This window comes from Odontesthes bonariensis, chromosome 17 (genome assembly GCF_027942865.1).
Source record: "Odontesthes bonariensis isolate fOdoBon6 chromosome 17, fOdoBon6.hap1, whole genome shotgun sequence".
NCBI lineage: Eukaryota > Metazoa > Chordata > Actinopteri > Atheriniformes > Atherinopsidae > Odontesthes > Odontesthes bonariensis.
The window spans coordinates 2,813,442-2,829,545 of NC_134522.1; the positions used below are offsets into that span (position 1 = coordinate 2,813,442).

The 16,104-nt window shown below is 40.1% G+C and overlaps 1 protein-coding gene across 1 annotated transcript in view; it reads right to left on the minus strand.

Annotated features, from left to right (window-relative positions):
* Window positions 1-11,781: 11,781 nt before the first annotated feature.
* Window positions 11,782-16,104, minus strand: part of gabrb1 (gamma-aminobutyric acid type A receptor subunit beta1) — a 103,496-nt gene continuing 99,173 nt past the window's right edge. Inside the window, exon 9 of the mRNA XM_075447946.1 lies at window positions 11,782-15,395. Coding sequence (XP_075304061.1) covers window positions 15,054-15,395 — 342 coding nt within the window. The 3' untranslated portion in view covers window positions 11,782-15,053. The remainder of the gene's footprint in view (window positions 15,396-16,104) is intronic.

Genomic DNA, 16,104 nt, shown 5'->3' on the forward strand with positions numbered 1-16,104 from the left:
AAGGGAAATCAGCTTCAGGCCGGCTGATTTCAGCTCGGGCAGGAGCGAAATGCATTGTGGGTAAACGCTCTGCATACTGTCTGATCGATGAGTAGGCAGTATGGAAGTATGCGGTTTCGAACACAGTCGATATCTTTGTTACAGAGTAACATAACAAGCTTTCCAACCGTAGCAGCTGGTTTTCACCTCTGAGACACCATGCAAACATGAATTTGAGTTTAAATCATAGTCAATAACCCCTTGACGCCTGTTATTACCATTTAAGACGGTTTACAGTCGCTAACCCGAGAGCTCACACTGGAAAAAAATCCAAGTCTTACCAAGTATATTTGTCTCATTTCTCGTCTAAATATCTCATTACACTTAATATAAGACACAACTGCCTAACAAGTTCTATTTCAGCCAGATATAGGGACTTGTTTTAATACAATACATCTGGAATATCTTGTTAAATGAAAAAGTCTTGAAAACAAATTGTTTTGAGTCACATATCATATGAAACAAGCTTTTTTTTTACATTTGAAGAGGTTTTTAAGCTAATTTCAAGATCACTTTTATCTCAAAAGTCCCAAATATCACATCTTATTTCAAGAAATCTTGACAAGCCGATTTTCACTAGTTCCATTGGCAGATTTTTTTGCTTATTTCAAGCAAAAACGTCTTTTATTTGTTGTTTTTCTTACTTATTTTTGGAGGGGCATTTTTTCCAGTGTACCACACACCAAACTTCACTTGCAGTTTTAATTTCAAACATTTTCCTCTCCTTCAGTTCAACCTGCTTTTAGAAACAGTCTCATTCTGGAAACTTGGAATTTCCAACTTTGAATTGGAAGAAAACTGCAAAAAGAAGTTGGATTTCCCCGTAAAACAAAGCTTTGGTGGAGCGTTATCAGCTCATCTCTTTCATAAGTGAACTATAAAGCTGCTGGTGAGGATTTGTTATTAATAACCGACCACTAACCACACTGAGCCACCTTCAGGGAGAGCTGCAGGAAAGTCTGCAGGGTTCATGAGCCCTGAAAGCCTTCCTATCCTCTGATGACGGTAATCCCAGAGAGCAAAGAAACGCAGGAAAAGTTGTCAACTCATGCTCAGGCACCACTTTATTTAAGTGCTCTCTCCTTGATTCAGAGTCTCTTCGAGCGTGCGTCACTTATTCAGCAAACGTCTCTGAAACTCCTTAGCTGCTCAGGTTTGTAGATAACACGGAGAAGTTCAGCTTTCTTTTTCCTTTATCTTGTTTTTAAAGCTCAGGAATTCAGAATCTGAGGTTAAAAACAGAGTTTGTTCAGTTCTGAGCAGCTTTAAAGTGAATCAAAGTAAAACTGAGTCAAAAGTATAACCTTATTACAGGCATCTAATGCACCTTGTTGTTAAACTTCATCAAACTCTGAGTGAATACAGGACCTGTGATACATATGAATGAATAATCACAGTTTTAATCATCAAAAATAACAAAAAATGAAACACAAAAGTATTGATTCTGCCTCATTTCTTTATATATTTCCACTAAAAGCAGGAAACAGCTGCAGAGATTCACTGAAACATGTTCCAACATGAACATAAACCCAGAATCTGAGGTTAAAAACAGAGTTTTTGCTGGATGTTTTCCTCTTTCTTAAGGACATCACTCTCAGATCCTGTTCATCTGCTGGAGATAGTTCTTTAGGCCTGACACTTCTTCTTCTGTCCTCCACTTGTCCAGTTTCCTCAAATGTTTTAAGGACACGCTGCACACCATGCTGAGATATGCCAAGTTTTCAGCTAACAGCTCTTTGGGAATCACCTTGTTGCTGCAGAAATCCTGTTTTCTGTCTGTCACACTGTGTTATCTTTGCTGTTTTTCACACATGCAGCTAAAGAAATGGGAACAAATCTTAATTCCAGTCTAAAACCCACAAAGAGCTTCTAGATTATTCATTTCTGGTGGCATAAAACAGTTTAATCATTTCATTTATATGAATTGTTCCATAATTAGTCATTAGATTATATCTTATATTCCTTTTTTAAGCTTTAAATTGAATCTTATTTACTTTTTCTTGATGTTGAATAACATATAATTCTTAATATTGTCTGTTTTTTTCCTACTTTTCTACTTTTAGACGTGATAACATTCATTTTTTTGGGATTAGGATATTTTTAAACTGAATTTCTTATATTAATTTGACTCTTTTGGTAACTGAAAGCAGTTTTAATGTAAATGTACAAACTAGTTGAAACTATGAAGCTGTTTTTCACAGATGCAGCTAAAGAAATGGGAACAAATGATGTGTCTCTGTGACAGGCTGCTGGGAACAAAGTTTCAGACACTTATTAGACATCTTCCCTTGAGTTAGGAGCCTTTTTCCTGCCTGAATGCTTCATAGCTCAGAGTTAAGTGGCTGTCCTGCTGTGTGAATAAATCATAAAAACAGGATTCTATGAGACACTAATGGGTGATCATGGTTAGGTGCTCAGTGTAAAGGATCCAAATCCACTTTGAAACAACTGAATAATCAACAATTTAATCAGTTAAAACAAACAAAGCTGTGAAAATTGATTTTATTTGGTTAAAACAGTCGTCACATAATTATTTTATTTATTTATTGGCGTTGAAATGATCATTTGCAGCTCAGAAGTAACTAAAACATTTGAACTTAAGGCCTGCGTGCTGCAACAAGCTGGTTATCAGAGTCCCAGATCAGAGGATGCCTGGAGTTCACGTTGGTAAAAGATGTTTTTTATCTCCGGCACGCTGCTGGGTGAGATTTAAGATGATGAAACCTGCTGTTTTTCACTGTTTTCAAACTGGTAATAAATCAGAATCAGAATGAGAATTAAGTTTGTTGCCAACTAAAGATGAGTGAAAGATAAAGTATGTTAGAAAACCTACTGCAGGATTTCCTCAAAAAGAAGACAAAGAGGAAACTGGGCTTTGGAAATGTTCCGTTCTTACAGGAAACCTCTTAAATATCTTGAAGCTGAAGGAATTAGGTGTAAAAAAGAGGTTTAAATTTTCAGAAAGCTGATGTCAGAGTCTGTTGGACAATTATGCAAAATGCTTTCAAGAAGTTACTTCTGCTGAAGGGAGCAAAATCATCTGAGGCCGACCATGAAAAAGTGTTTCTGTGGAAGAAAATCACATTTATTCTGTTAAATAAAGCAGATTCACCAGAACTGCATCAAATGTTGACTGGTTATGTCATGAAAGCCAACGTTTTACAGGATGTTTTTTAGGTTTTTAGTCCTAAATCAGTGTGGTCACAGACAGTTTAACCACGAGCAGCAAATGATTAAATTAGGGCTGGGCGAGTTAACGCGTTAATTATTTAAAATTTATAATTTTTAAATTAAATAAATTTTTAATTATATTTTAAATATTTTATCGCACATTAACACAGGTTTTATTTATTTTTTTATGTAAAAAAATTAAATTAAATTAAAAAAAATTGGGGGCTTTTGTGTCTTTAATGGAAAGTTCAGAGAGACAGGAAGCAGGGGGCAGAGAGAGGGGGAACAACATGCAGCACAGGTCTGATGCGGGACTTGAACCGGGGCCAACTGCAGAAAGATGCTGATGTTAAAAGTGTGTTTGCACAACAAATGTTATGGCACTTTCATTCATATGGCAGCACATTTAAAATAAAGCTAAATGCTAAAAGCTATACACTACTTTTGGATTCATTTTTGGATTCTGCGTACAAATGAGATTAATCGTGATTAATCAGGGAAATCATGAGATCTGGATGCAGTCTGCAATACAATGTTCTGGATATGGTCATAAGATATCAGGTCAGAGTAGAATGAATAATTGGATTTGATTCAGTCACTAAAACAGGTTGAAGTGATCCCAAAACAAGCTCCATTTATGGGCCAGTTCAGCCCAAAGTGGGGCTGAAACTTTAGATGTGATGCCAAAATAAACCCAACGAACCCTTACAGTATGTTCACAGCTTCAGAGAAAACACTCACCTGCTGGTTTGGACTGAACACATCGGTGTGGTCAGCAGGTGGCGCTGTGGTGGACAGAGTAGGGCTCACTAAACATGCACAGAACTTAAAGGGACAGTTCGCCTCTTCTGACATGAAGCTGTGTAACATCCCATATCAGCAGCATCATTTCTGAACATTTTCTTACCCCCTGCTGCGTCCTGTGAGCAGAGTTCCAGCCTCGTTTTGGTGCTGATGAAGGTAGTCCGGCTAGTTGGCTGGGGTTTAAAAAATAAAGAGTTTTGCTTCTCAGAACAATATGCGTTAAGGTTCAAGTGTCTCAACCTAACCGTGGCGGGGCTTTTCCTAAACCTAACGAAAATGCTGAAGAGCCTCAACATAACCAAGAGGTTTAATTGGCTAAAGCTAACCCAGAACTGTAAGTGACTAAATCTAACCAGGACATTGTCTCTCCTAAACCTAACAGAAGGATTTAAGTGCCTAAACATAACTGAGAGGTTTAACTGTCAGAGCCTGACCACGGATTGTAAGTGAATAAACCTAACCAGGGCTTTGTGTTATTTAAACACAACATAACGGCTTAAATGCCTTAACGTAACCAACAGGTTTAACTGCGTAAATCTGAGAAATATTTTGTGCCGGTTGAACATAATCAGGAGGTTTAACCGCCTACTATTGTGTTGCCCAAACCTAACCGAGTGAAAAGAAGTCTGAATCTTTATGTGTACGGCTGCTGTTTGCGTCACGAAGGGAGAGAAAATAGGGCCAAGAGATTGTGAGGTCTGACTTTTTCCTGGAGAACCATTTTGTGATGCAAATGTATTACTCTGTTGAACGCATATTGTTCTGAGAAGCAAAACGCTTTATCTTTTAAACCCCAGCCAACTAGCCGGACTACCTTCATCAACACCAAAACGAGGCTGGAACTCTGCTCACAGGACGCAGCAGGGGGTAAGAAGATGTTCAGAAATGATGCTGCTGATATGGGATGTTACACAGCTTCATGTCAGAAGAGGCCAACTGTCCCTTTAAGGGACGAACACAGAAACAAGCAGCTGCGATGCTTCTTTCATGTCAGTGTTGGTTGATTCTGCAGCAGCAGAACCAACCGATTCTGGCCCGGTTTCCTCGGTTTATGCGACGTTAGACCCTGGAAGAAATAAACGGAAGGCAGCTGTTTTTGATATTAGCAGTTACACCTTTATTCAGCTCCATTATCTCCTTCCACATCATCAACACTTTAAACTCGTGAAGCTGCTCGCCGAGCTGTGAAGACGGATGAGCTGGAGCTCTGAGCAGCCTCATTAAGCCAGAAACCTTTAGGATGCATCCAACCTGCCGGGCGTGTGCTCACACAGAATACTCTGGGAGTGGGGAAGGATTCAGGTCATCGTTACTGATAAATAAATGCATGTTTCAGTCATTTGTGTGGAGGGGAAGGACAAAAAGCTTTGGACTTTGGATATGAAGCAGTCCTTTATCATTTTTACTGGATTACAAGTGAAGTGCTGTGCAACTTGTTTTAAAAAGTCATATTAAGAAAGAGATTATCAAAGAAACATACTTCTAGCTTAAACTCTAATAAACCAGCAAACCCACTTTATACGTGGAGATGTTGGCGGTTTTTATTGAAACGCTGCTCTTTTAAGTCTCTTATTTCCACGCTCGCTCGCACGCAATCCAATCACGCACAGTGTCTGATGTCTGAGAGCCGCACTCACGCGGACGCCGCTCGCTTCCACCTGAGAGCACATGTAGAGCACGAGAGAAAAACTGTACAGTAATTTTACACAATAGGAGTCCAGCACGTGTCCTGCCCTCTGCAGCCGGCGGGCCAACCAGTTGTTCCGGGGCCTCCATTAGCTCCTCCGTCCACAGAAAAACGTGCGTCCATCTTCTTCCGCGGGCTCTTTGTTTGGTGAAGAAAGCCGATTCTTTCTTTTTTACCCCCGCTCGGTGTCCACACTCCCAGCAGCAGCAGGAACGGCTTGGCAGGAGGTTGTGTTTAGCACGGAAATCCAAAGATTGTCATCGTAATGCTGGAATGTCTCACTACAATCTACGCTTAGATAATGGTTTACGTACTGAAGAGCCTCAGAAAAAGATCCACTTCTGTTTCTGCTTCTCCTCGTTTCTCTTACGCTAAAAAAGTACAAGATGATGGTGTTTGTTTTTTTTTTAATTCCACTAAAGAGAAGTTGAGTCAAACCCTGTGAAAATATTGAGATTAGTTGGCGAATGCACAATATTCAGCCATGAGGAAAGAGCAACTGCTACCGTTGTGTCCTGTAGGAGCCTGCCTGGGGTTCTGCTGTTTCTGGATTAAAGCCCCGATAAGATCCAGCCTGTACTGTTCCAGCAACACGGGGGGAAGATTTGTGACGAAATTTGACTAAATCTAACCAGGACACTGTCTTTCCTAAACCTAACCGAAAGGTTCAAGTGTCTCAACCTAACCATGGCGGGGCTTTTCCTAAACCTAACAAAAATGCTTAAAGGTGGGGTAGGGGTTCTTTTTCTGTAACATTTTCTTACATATTGCTTGAAATACTCTTCACACCCCCATTGCAACCAATTAATTAAAAGTTTTGACACAAAAAATTAAAAGTTTTAGTGGCCTCTAGTACGAACAATCTAGGAAAAACAGTATCCAATCATACTGAACGGACCGTTAACGATGATTGGATTCTGATGCGTCTATCAAACTGCAATCTGCCCCCCCCCCTCCTTCCCCCTGTGTGCGTACCCTGCTCCGTGAACGAATTACACGTCCAGAAGCTTGGCAGGAAGCTAAACTAGAGCCAGCTTTGCTAGCACCTAGCATTATTAAACGTATAGTTATCATATACTAAATACTAAATACGGCAACGATCGATGCTTGATGTCAGAACAGCGCTCGTGCACCTTCGTGCTCGTGAACAAGCATTGCGCGTTCATGTACTCTAGAGGCGTTGCTTCGGGGGGAATCTGAAAGAAAAGGGTTGGGACTTTTGACCTGTGTATTTTCAAAATGCAGCTTCGCTGGACTCAAAATCCAGGATCTCCTACCCTACCTTTAAGAGCCTCAACATAATCAAGAGGTTTAATTGTTTATCTTTATCATTTCTGTCTGCACGAATAACCCAGAAAAGTGACACCGAGGGACAGGTTTCAGAGAATGAGTCTGCTTCTGTTCTTTATGTTTATCGTAAAAAATCAGAAATACATGTTGGGAAACTGGGGAAAGAGGAGTTAAATCTGAATCGATGTTAAACTCAACGCTACGCAAGCCTGCGCGGGTGGAGGAGAAGATGAGTCGGGTGGACACCACCTTCCATCCATCCATTCATTCATTTTCTACACCCGCTTTAACCGATGCAGAGCCCATCCCAGCTGCCATTGGGCGAGAGGCAGGGCACAACCTGGACAGGACGCCAGCCCACGTGCACGCTCACACTCACTCCGATGGTCAATTCAAAATGGTTTACGTTGTTGACAAGAGTTTCACCCGCTGACAAAGCAGACTGCAGACCGTCAACGAAACCAGACACAAGAATTCGCTGGTCGCCAATCTTCGCTGTGAGATGTTAAATTGGCTAAAGCTAACCCAGAATTGTAAGTGACTAAATCTATCCAGGATATTGTCTTTCCTAAACTTAACCGAAAGGTTCAAGTGTCTCAACCTAACTGTGGCGTGGCTTTTCCTAAACCTAACAAAAATGCTGAAGAGCCTCAACATAACCAAGAGGTTTAAGTGACTAAATCTAACCAGGACATTGTCTTTCCTAAACCAAACTGAAACTGTAACTAAACCCAAACTGAACCTGTAACTCAACCCAAACTGAACCTGTAACTCAACCCAAACTGAACCTGTAACTCAACCCAAACTGAACCTGTAACTCAACCCAAACTGAAACTGTAACTCAACCCAAACTGAACCTGTAACTCAACCCAAACTGAAACTGTAACTCAACCCAAACTGAACCTGTAACTCAACCCAAACTGAAACTGTAACTCAACCCAACCTGAAACTGTAACTCAACCCAAACTGAACCTGTAACTCAACCCAAACTGAAACTGTAACTCAACCCAAACTGAACCTGTAACTCAACCCAAACTGAACCTGTAACTCAACCCAAACTGAACCTGTAACTCAACCCAAACTGAAACTGTAACTCAACCCAACCTGAAACTGTAACTCAACCCAAACTGAAACTGTAACTCAACCCAAACTGAACCTGTAACTCAACCCAAACTGAAACTGTAACTAAACCCAAACTGTAACTGTAACTCAACCCAAACTGAAACTGTAACTCAACCCAAACTGAAACTGTAACTAAACCCAAACTGTAACTGTAACTCAACCCAAACTGAACCTGTAACTCAACCCAAACTGAAACTGTAACTAAACCCAAACTGTAACTGTAACTCAACCCAAACTGTAACTGTAACTCAACCCAAACTGAAACTGTAACTAAACCCAAACTGAAACTGTAACTCAACCCAAACTGAAACTGTAACTAAACCCAAACTGAAACTGTAACTAAACCCAAACTGAACCTGAAACTCAACCCAAACTGAAACTGTAACTCAACCCAAACTGAAACTGTAACTAAACCCAAACTCAAACTGTAACTCAACCCAAACTCAAACTGTAACTCAACCCAAACTGAACCTGTAACTCAACCCAAACTCAAACTGTAACTCAACCCAAACTGTAACTGTAACTAAACCCAAACTCAAACTGTAACTCAACCCAAACTCAAACTGTAACTCAACCCAAACTGAACCTGTAACTCAACCCAAACTGAACCTGAAACTCAACCCAAACTGAAACTGTAACTCAACCCAAACTGAAACTGTAACTCAACCCAAACTGAACCTGTAACTCAACCCAAACTGTAACTGTAACTCAACTGAAACTGAAACTGTAACTAAACCCAAACTGAAACTGTAACTCAACCCAAACTGTAACTGTAACTAAACCCAAACTGAAACTGTAACTCAACCCAAACTGAAACTGTAACTCAACTGAAACTGAAACTGTAACTCAACCCAAACTGAACCTGAAACTAAACCCAAACTGTAACTGTAACTCAACCCAAACTGTAACTGTAACTCAACCCAAACTGAAACTGTAACTCAACCCAAACTGAACCTGTAACTAAACCCAAACTGTAACTGTAACTCAACCCAAACTGAAACTGTAACTCAACCCAAACTGAAACTGTAACTCAACCCAAACTGTAACTAAACCCAAACTGAAACTGTAACTCAACCCAAACTGAAACTGTAACTCAACCCAAACTGTAACTAAACCCAAACTGAACCTGAAACTCAACCCAAACTGAAACTGTAACTCAACCCAAACTGAACCTGTAACTAAACCCAAACTGAAACTGTACCTCAACCCAAACTGAACCTGTAACTCAACCCAAACTGAACCTGTAACTAAACCCAAACTGAAACTGTAACTCAACCCAAACTGAAACTGTAACTCAACCCAAACAGAAACTGGAACTAAACCCAAACTGAAACTGTAACTCAACCCAAACTGAACCTGTAACTCAACCCAAACTGTAACTGTAACTCAACCCAAACTGAACCTGTAACTCAACCCAAACTGAAACTGTAACTCAACCCAAACTGAAACTGTAACTCAACCCAAACAGAAACTGGAACTAAACCCAAACTGTAACTGTAACTAAACCCAAACTGAACCTGTAACTCAACCCAAACTGTAACTGTAACTCAACCCAAACTGAACCTGTAACTCAACCCAAACTGAAACTGTAACTCAACCCAAACTGTAACTGTAACTAAACCCAAACTGAAACTGTAACTCAACCCAAACTGAAACTGTAACTCAACCCAAACTGAACCTGAAACTCAACCCAAACTGAAACTGTAACTAAACCCAAACTGTAACTGAAACTCAACCCAAACTGAAACTGTAACTCAACCCAAACTGAACCTGAAACTCAACCCAAACTGAAACTGTAACTCAACCCAAACTGAACCTGAAACTCAACCCAAACTGAAACTGAAACTCAACCCAAACTGAAACTGAAACTCAACCCAAACTCAAACTGTAACTCAACCCAAACTGAACCTGAAACTCAACCCAAACTGAAACTGAAACTCAACCCAAACTGAACCTGTAACTCAACCCAAACTGAAACTGAAACTAAACCCAAACTGAAACTGTAACTAAACCCAAACTGAACCTGTAACTCAACCCAAACTGAAACTGTAACTAAACCCAAACTGAAACTGTAACTCAACCCAAACTGAAACTGTAACTCAACCCAAACTGAACCTGAAACTCAACCCAAACTGAAACTGTAACTCAACCCAAACTGAACCTGTAACTAAACCCAAACTTTAACTGTAACTCAACCCAAACTGAAACTGTAACTCAACCCAAACTGAACCTGTAACTCAACCCAAACTGAACCTGTAACTAAACCCAAACTGAAACTGAAACTCAACCCAAACTGAAACTGTAACTCAACCCAAACTGAACCTGAAACTCAACCCAAACTGAAACTGAAACTCAACCCAAACTGAACCTGTAACTAAACACAAACTGAAACTGTAACTCAACCCAAACTGAACCTGAAACTCAACCCAAACTGAAACTGAAACTCAACCCAAACTGAACCTGTAACTCAACCCAAACTGAACCTGTAACTCAACCCAAACTGAACCTGCAACTCAACCCAAACTGAAACTGTAACTCAACCCAAACTGAACCTGTAACTAAACCCAAACTGAAACTGTAACTCAACCCAAACTGAACCTGCAACTCAACCCAAACTGAACCTGAAACTCAACCCAAACTGAACCTGTAACTAAACCCAAACTGAACCTGAAACTAAACCCAAACTGAACCTGTAACTCAACCCAAACTAAACCTGTAACTCAACCCAAACTGAAACTAACTCAACCCAAACTGAAACTAACTCAACCCAAACTGAACCTGTAACTCAACCCAAACTCAAACTGTAACTAAACCCAAACTGAAACTGTAACTAAACCCAAACTGTAACTGTAACTCAACCCAAACTGAAACTGGAACTAAACCCAAACTGAAACTGTAACTCAACCCAAACTGAACCTGTAACTCAACCCAAACTGAAACTGTAACTAAACCCAAACTGAAACTGTAACTAAACCCAAACTGTAACTGTAACTCAACCAAAACTGAAACTGTAACTCAACCCAAACTGTAACTGTAACTCAACCCAAACTGAAACTGTAACTCAACCCAAACTGTAACTGTAACTCAACCCAAACTGAAACTGTAACTCAACCCAAACTGAACCTGTAACTCAACCCAAACTGAACCTGTAACTAAACCCAAACTGAACCTGTAACTAAACCCAAACTGAAACTGTAACTAAACCCAAACTGAACCTGTAACTAAACCCAAACTGAACCTGTAACTAAACCCAAACTGAACCTGTAACTAAACCCAAACTGAAACTGTAACTAAACCCAAACTGAACCTGTAACTAAACCCAAACTGAACCTGTAACTAAACCCAAACTGAAACTGTAACTAAACTGTAACTAAACCCAAACTGAAACTGTAACTAAACCCAAACTGAACCTGTAACTAAACCCAAACTGAAACTGTAACTAAACCCAAACTGAAACTGTAACTAAACCCAAACTGTAACTGTAACTCAACCCAAACTGAAACTGTAACTAAACCCAAACTGTAACTGTAACTCAACCCAAACTGTAACTCATGAAAGTCGGCAGCGGAGGAATCATTTGGAAGAATGTTGGTGGAGAAAAATTACACTAAGGAACGCGTTTCATTCGTCTCGTGAGTAACAGAACAAATAAGCTCTTATTCTAAAGACTGAAACTGACTGAAAATACCAGCTGAAGCCTATTTTTTTGAGTGAATGCCGGGCCCGAACCCTGTACCGAAGTATTGGTCCTCTGTTCAGAATCAGGCTGGATTTTCTGTTCGTGCTGATATTTGTCGCCTCTTTGCATTCAGTTGGCTTCTTCTTTAACAACCAGTTCTCAGTCCCAACTCGCCACATATCGTGTTGCTTCTTAACGCAGAGGGCACCCCCCCACAGAGTCACCGTTTATCTCAACAGTCACAGGACATGTTGCCCTTTCCAACATGGAAAATATTGCCATAATATTGTCAGATGTGTTTTATTGGGTATTTTAGGGCCTGACCATGATGTTTTCCTAATATTGACCAAGGACTTTCAGTGTGTGACAAAGTAAGACGAAAGGAGGCAGAAAACTGTCCGAATGTGTTTCTGATTCCAACACCAGAGTTGTTAAAGTCCCTGATATAAATAAGCAGGTTAACCCGGGTGTTTTACAACTAATCCCCGTCTGAGGCTACATAAGAATAAATAGATCAGATTACGCTCTTCTCTTTGCAGTTCTAACAGTTGTGAACCATTTAGTTTATATATCTGATGTCAAAGTCCAATAATATGTCTTTTTTAATGAGGCGCATGTTTTTATCAGGGCTTAAAATGTTTGGGTTTGAAAGCACGTCGACTTCATTGGTCATTCTGTACCTGATTTCTTTTTTAAAGACGTAATTATTCACACTCACAGACGCTGTGAGAATAACGTAAGTTTTTCAATTGGACCACAATTAGTTTGTTAAACCATTGTTGAGTTCCAATCAAACGTGTTTGGCATATGGTATAATTATAATACAAAGTTTTACTGTTTTTCCCCTTTAAATTAAAGGAAACTAAGTTTTCTTAACAGCACAAATGTAGGTAAATGCACATGCACAAGCCTGAAATAATGTAACGAATGAACAACAATTTTAAGATGTTTGCTCACAGATTTTCACCGTCAATGATACAAAACAAACATGGCTTGGTTTAAGCATTTGGTCTTAACCAAGTGACATCTGTGGTGCATAAAAGGAGACTAAATTTAGACGACAGAGAAACCAATTGAGGGTACATCCTTATTAAAGTGTTCAGTGATAAGCTGGTCTGGTACCCGATGGATCAAATACTGGGACAAATACTGTTTTTCCTAAACCTAACAGAAAGGTTAAGTGTCTCAACCTAACCGTGGCGTGGCTTTTCCTAAACCTGACGAAAATGCTGAAGAGCCTCAACATAACCAAGAGGGTTAATTGGTAAAGTCTAACCCAGAACTGTAAGTGACTAAATCTAACCAGGACATTGTCTCTCCTAAACCTAACAGAAGGATTTAAGTGCCTAAACATAACTGAGAGGTTTAACTGTCAGAGCCTGACCACGGATTGTAAAAATCCAGAAAAACGCGATTTTGCGATTGTTGATTTTATTGAAAAATCAGCCAAATATCACTTAATATGCGGGGGTCAATATTTTTCAAAAAAGCCGCATATGCACCGCAATAATCACATTTTCCGTGCAAAATATGCGAAATACGCAGGACTCGCTTGATTTCACAATCTCCGCACTTTTCTGTAAAAAGTTGGGAAGAGAAAAAAATGTCTAAATGAACCAAATGAACTGGTGATGTAATTTATATGCGAGTCGCGGCTTGCGACGTCATTGCCACCGACACACACAAGGAAAACAGCACCGTAGCGTGAAGAGAAAATTAACCAGAGACAAAATGAAAAAAGCTAATCGATCTCACCCACCGACGCACATTACTGCCAAAGACCGGGCAAACCAGCACCCCGATGTCTTGCACGAAAGCGGGGGGAAACTATTCTGCACCCCGTGCAACTGTGTGTTGGAGCATAAAAGAAAATCTTCGGTGACACTTTACCAGCGCGAAACATTTGAAAATGCTTTCTGCAGCTGCGGAAAGGAAAGCCAGACAGCTGACGTTCACCGAGGCGTCAACCTCCAAAACCCTTGCGACTGATTGTGAAACTGCTCAAGTTGTTAAAATAAAAAAACCTTCTGTGAAGTAACTTGGTTCCAGTATGCTTGTTTATCATAGGAGGTCTTTAAAATGACTCTTTTTCATTCAGTAGCAGCATATTTTGCAACTTTGCATAATTCACAACTTTTTGCATAATTCGCAAGTTTCCGCAACTTCTCGCAATTTCACGGCATAAAATCATTAAAAAACCCGCATATTCAATCGCAAAATCCAGGATTTATGCCCGCGTTTTTCTGGAGGGTCTAGTAAGTGACTAAACCTAACCAGGGCTTTGTGTTATTTAAACACAACATAACGGCTTAAATGCCTTAACGTAACCAACAGGTTTAACTGCGTAAATCTGAGAAATATTTTGTGCCGGTTGAACATAATCAGGAGGTTTAACCGCCTACTATTGTGTTGCCCAAACCTAACCGAGTGAAAAGAAGTCTGAATCTTTTTATGTTTACATCTGCTGTTTGTGTATAATCGTCAGATTTTGACACCCTGGAAATGACAATTGGTCGTGTGTTTACCATGAAGGTCTGAATAGAAATGCTTACAAGCTGCTGGTTTAACGGGTTTTAAAGCATCTGAGCTAGCTTTTTAGTTTGTTGCTGGGCTAAACACAAATCTAGAGTGATTGAGGGGTTATTTTCTTATTTCCCCCAATAGTTTATCAGTTACCAGCACCGTCTTATCATTGGCCAGATCAGGTGGTCTTAACTGTGTCCCTTTTACTGCACCACAGACAACTTTCTTATTACGATGGACCTAAGAAGTTTTCCATTCATTAGCCGGGCGAGCTTTACTGTTTTATATACCCACTGTTTTTATCTTTTTTTTTCTTGCATTGTAAGCAAATAAAGTTGTGTTCCATTCACATGCAAAAAGTGAAGTAACAGAAAGAAGATAAAGACAAAGAACAAAATGACAGATCATTGTCCGTAGTGTTTAAGTCTTTTTGGCGTGTTTGGACTTAGAGCTTCACTGTGTCTTAAATTCAACACTATTTTTGTCTATATCTGTTTTGGACATATACAGTAAAAGTGATAGAATCTTTTTTTTTTTATTAAATTATATCTCTGTCTTTATATATATTTATTTATATATTGTATATTAAATTGTATTTACATTGTAAAGACCAGTACTACTCGTTCCAAAAGAGGATTTATACAAATGGACTGAACACTCCTAATGTCATCGCTGTACAAGACCTAGGTAGCTTTAAAACCTGTATTAGTGATGCTGCCACATATGCTCACGACCATCCTAGTTTACATAATAAAGCCAGTAGACCAGGTTGAAGAAACTGAACGCGATTGGGAAGATGACCCTGGACCACTTGTCTATGGCGTTGACGTCTGTGAGGTCCGGGATCTTGACTTTGAGCTGCGAGGCCCTCCTCCTCAAGCGACTCTTCTTATGTGCAATTGGCCGATCCATGGCTGGCCGTCCGTACAGGTCCCGGCTGGTCATGGGCTTGCGGTATTGTATGCTGGCGCTGTCGTAGGAGAACATCGTGGCCCTCGGGTCGTTGAGGACGCTCATCATATCCGGTCCGCCCATCTCAGTGGGTAGGTTGGTCAGGAGGATGTTGCCATGAGCATCAACCTAAAAAAGAGAAGGAGGTCATGAGATTTCATTTGAAAAGAATTGTTACCCAAATAAAGAGCAAATTCCAAGTTTCTGTCGATGAAACGATGCAATGCTAGTTGTAATGCTAAAGGTCTTGGCTGCAGGGAGACCTCCCACTGAAGACCTCTTGCTAACATTCGTGTTAGTCTCTCTCCACCAACTGGCCAAGGCGGATGGTCGCCCATTCACGGTCAGCAAGGGGTTCTGAATCACTGGGAAGATTTGGTGCCATCCACTGGTTTCCTTAGCTTGGCGGCTTTTTTATGAACTGGTGTTAAATACATACAATTGTAACTGAAATACAACGAACTGGACTTCTGTTGGTGCTTTATAATTAGTAGGGCTGGGCAACGATTAAAATGTTTAATCTAATTAATCACATGATTTCCCTGATTAATCGCATTTGTACGCAGAATCCAAAAATGAATCCAAAAGTATCGTATAGCTTTTAGCATTTAGCTTTATTTTAAATGTGCTGCCATATGAATGAAAGTGCCATAACATTTGTTGTGCAAACACACTTTTAACATCAGCATCTTTCTGTAGTTTTTATGTAGAAGCCTCGCTCCACTGTCTGTTTCCTTGAATGACTTGCTGCTATCAGTTGTGTGTTTTGCCTTTAAGTGATATTTTAGACTGGAACTACTACGCTGAGAAGACAATTCAACTTGGCAGAGTTTACAGA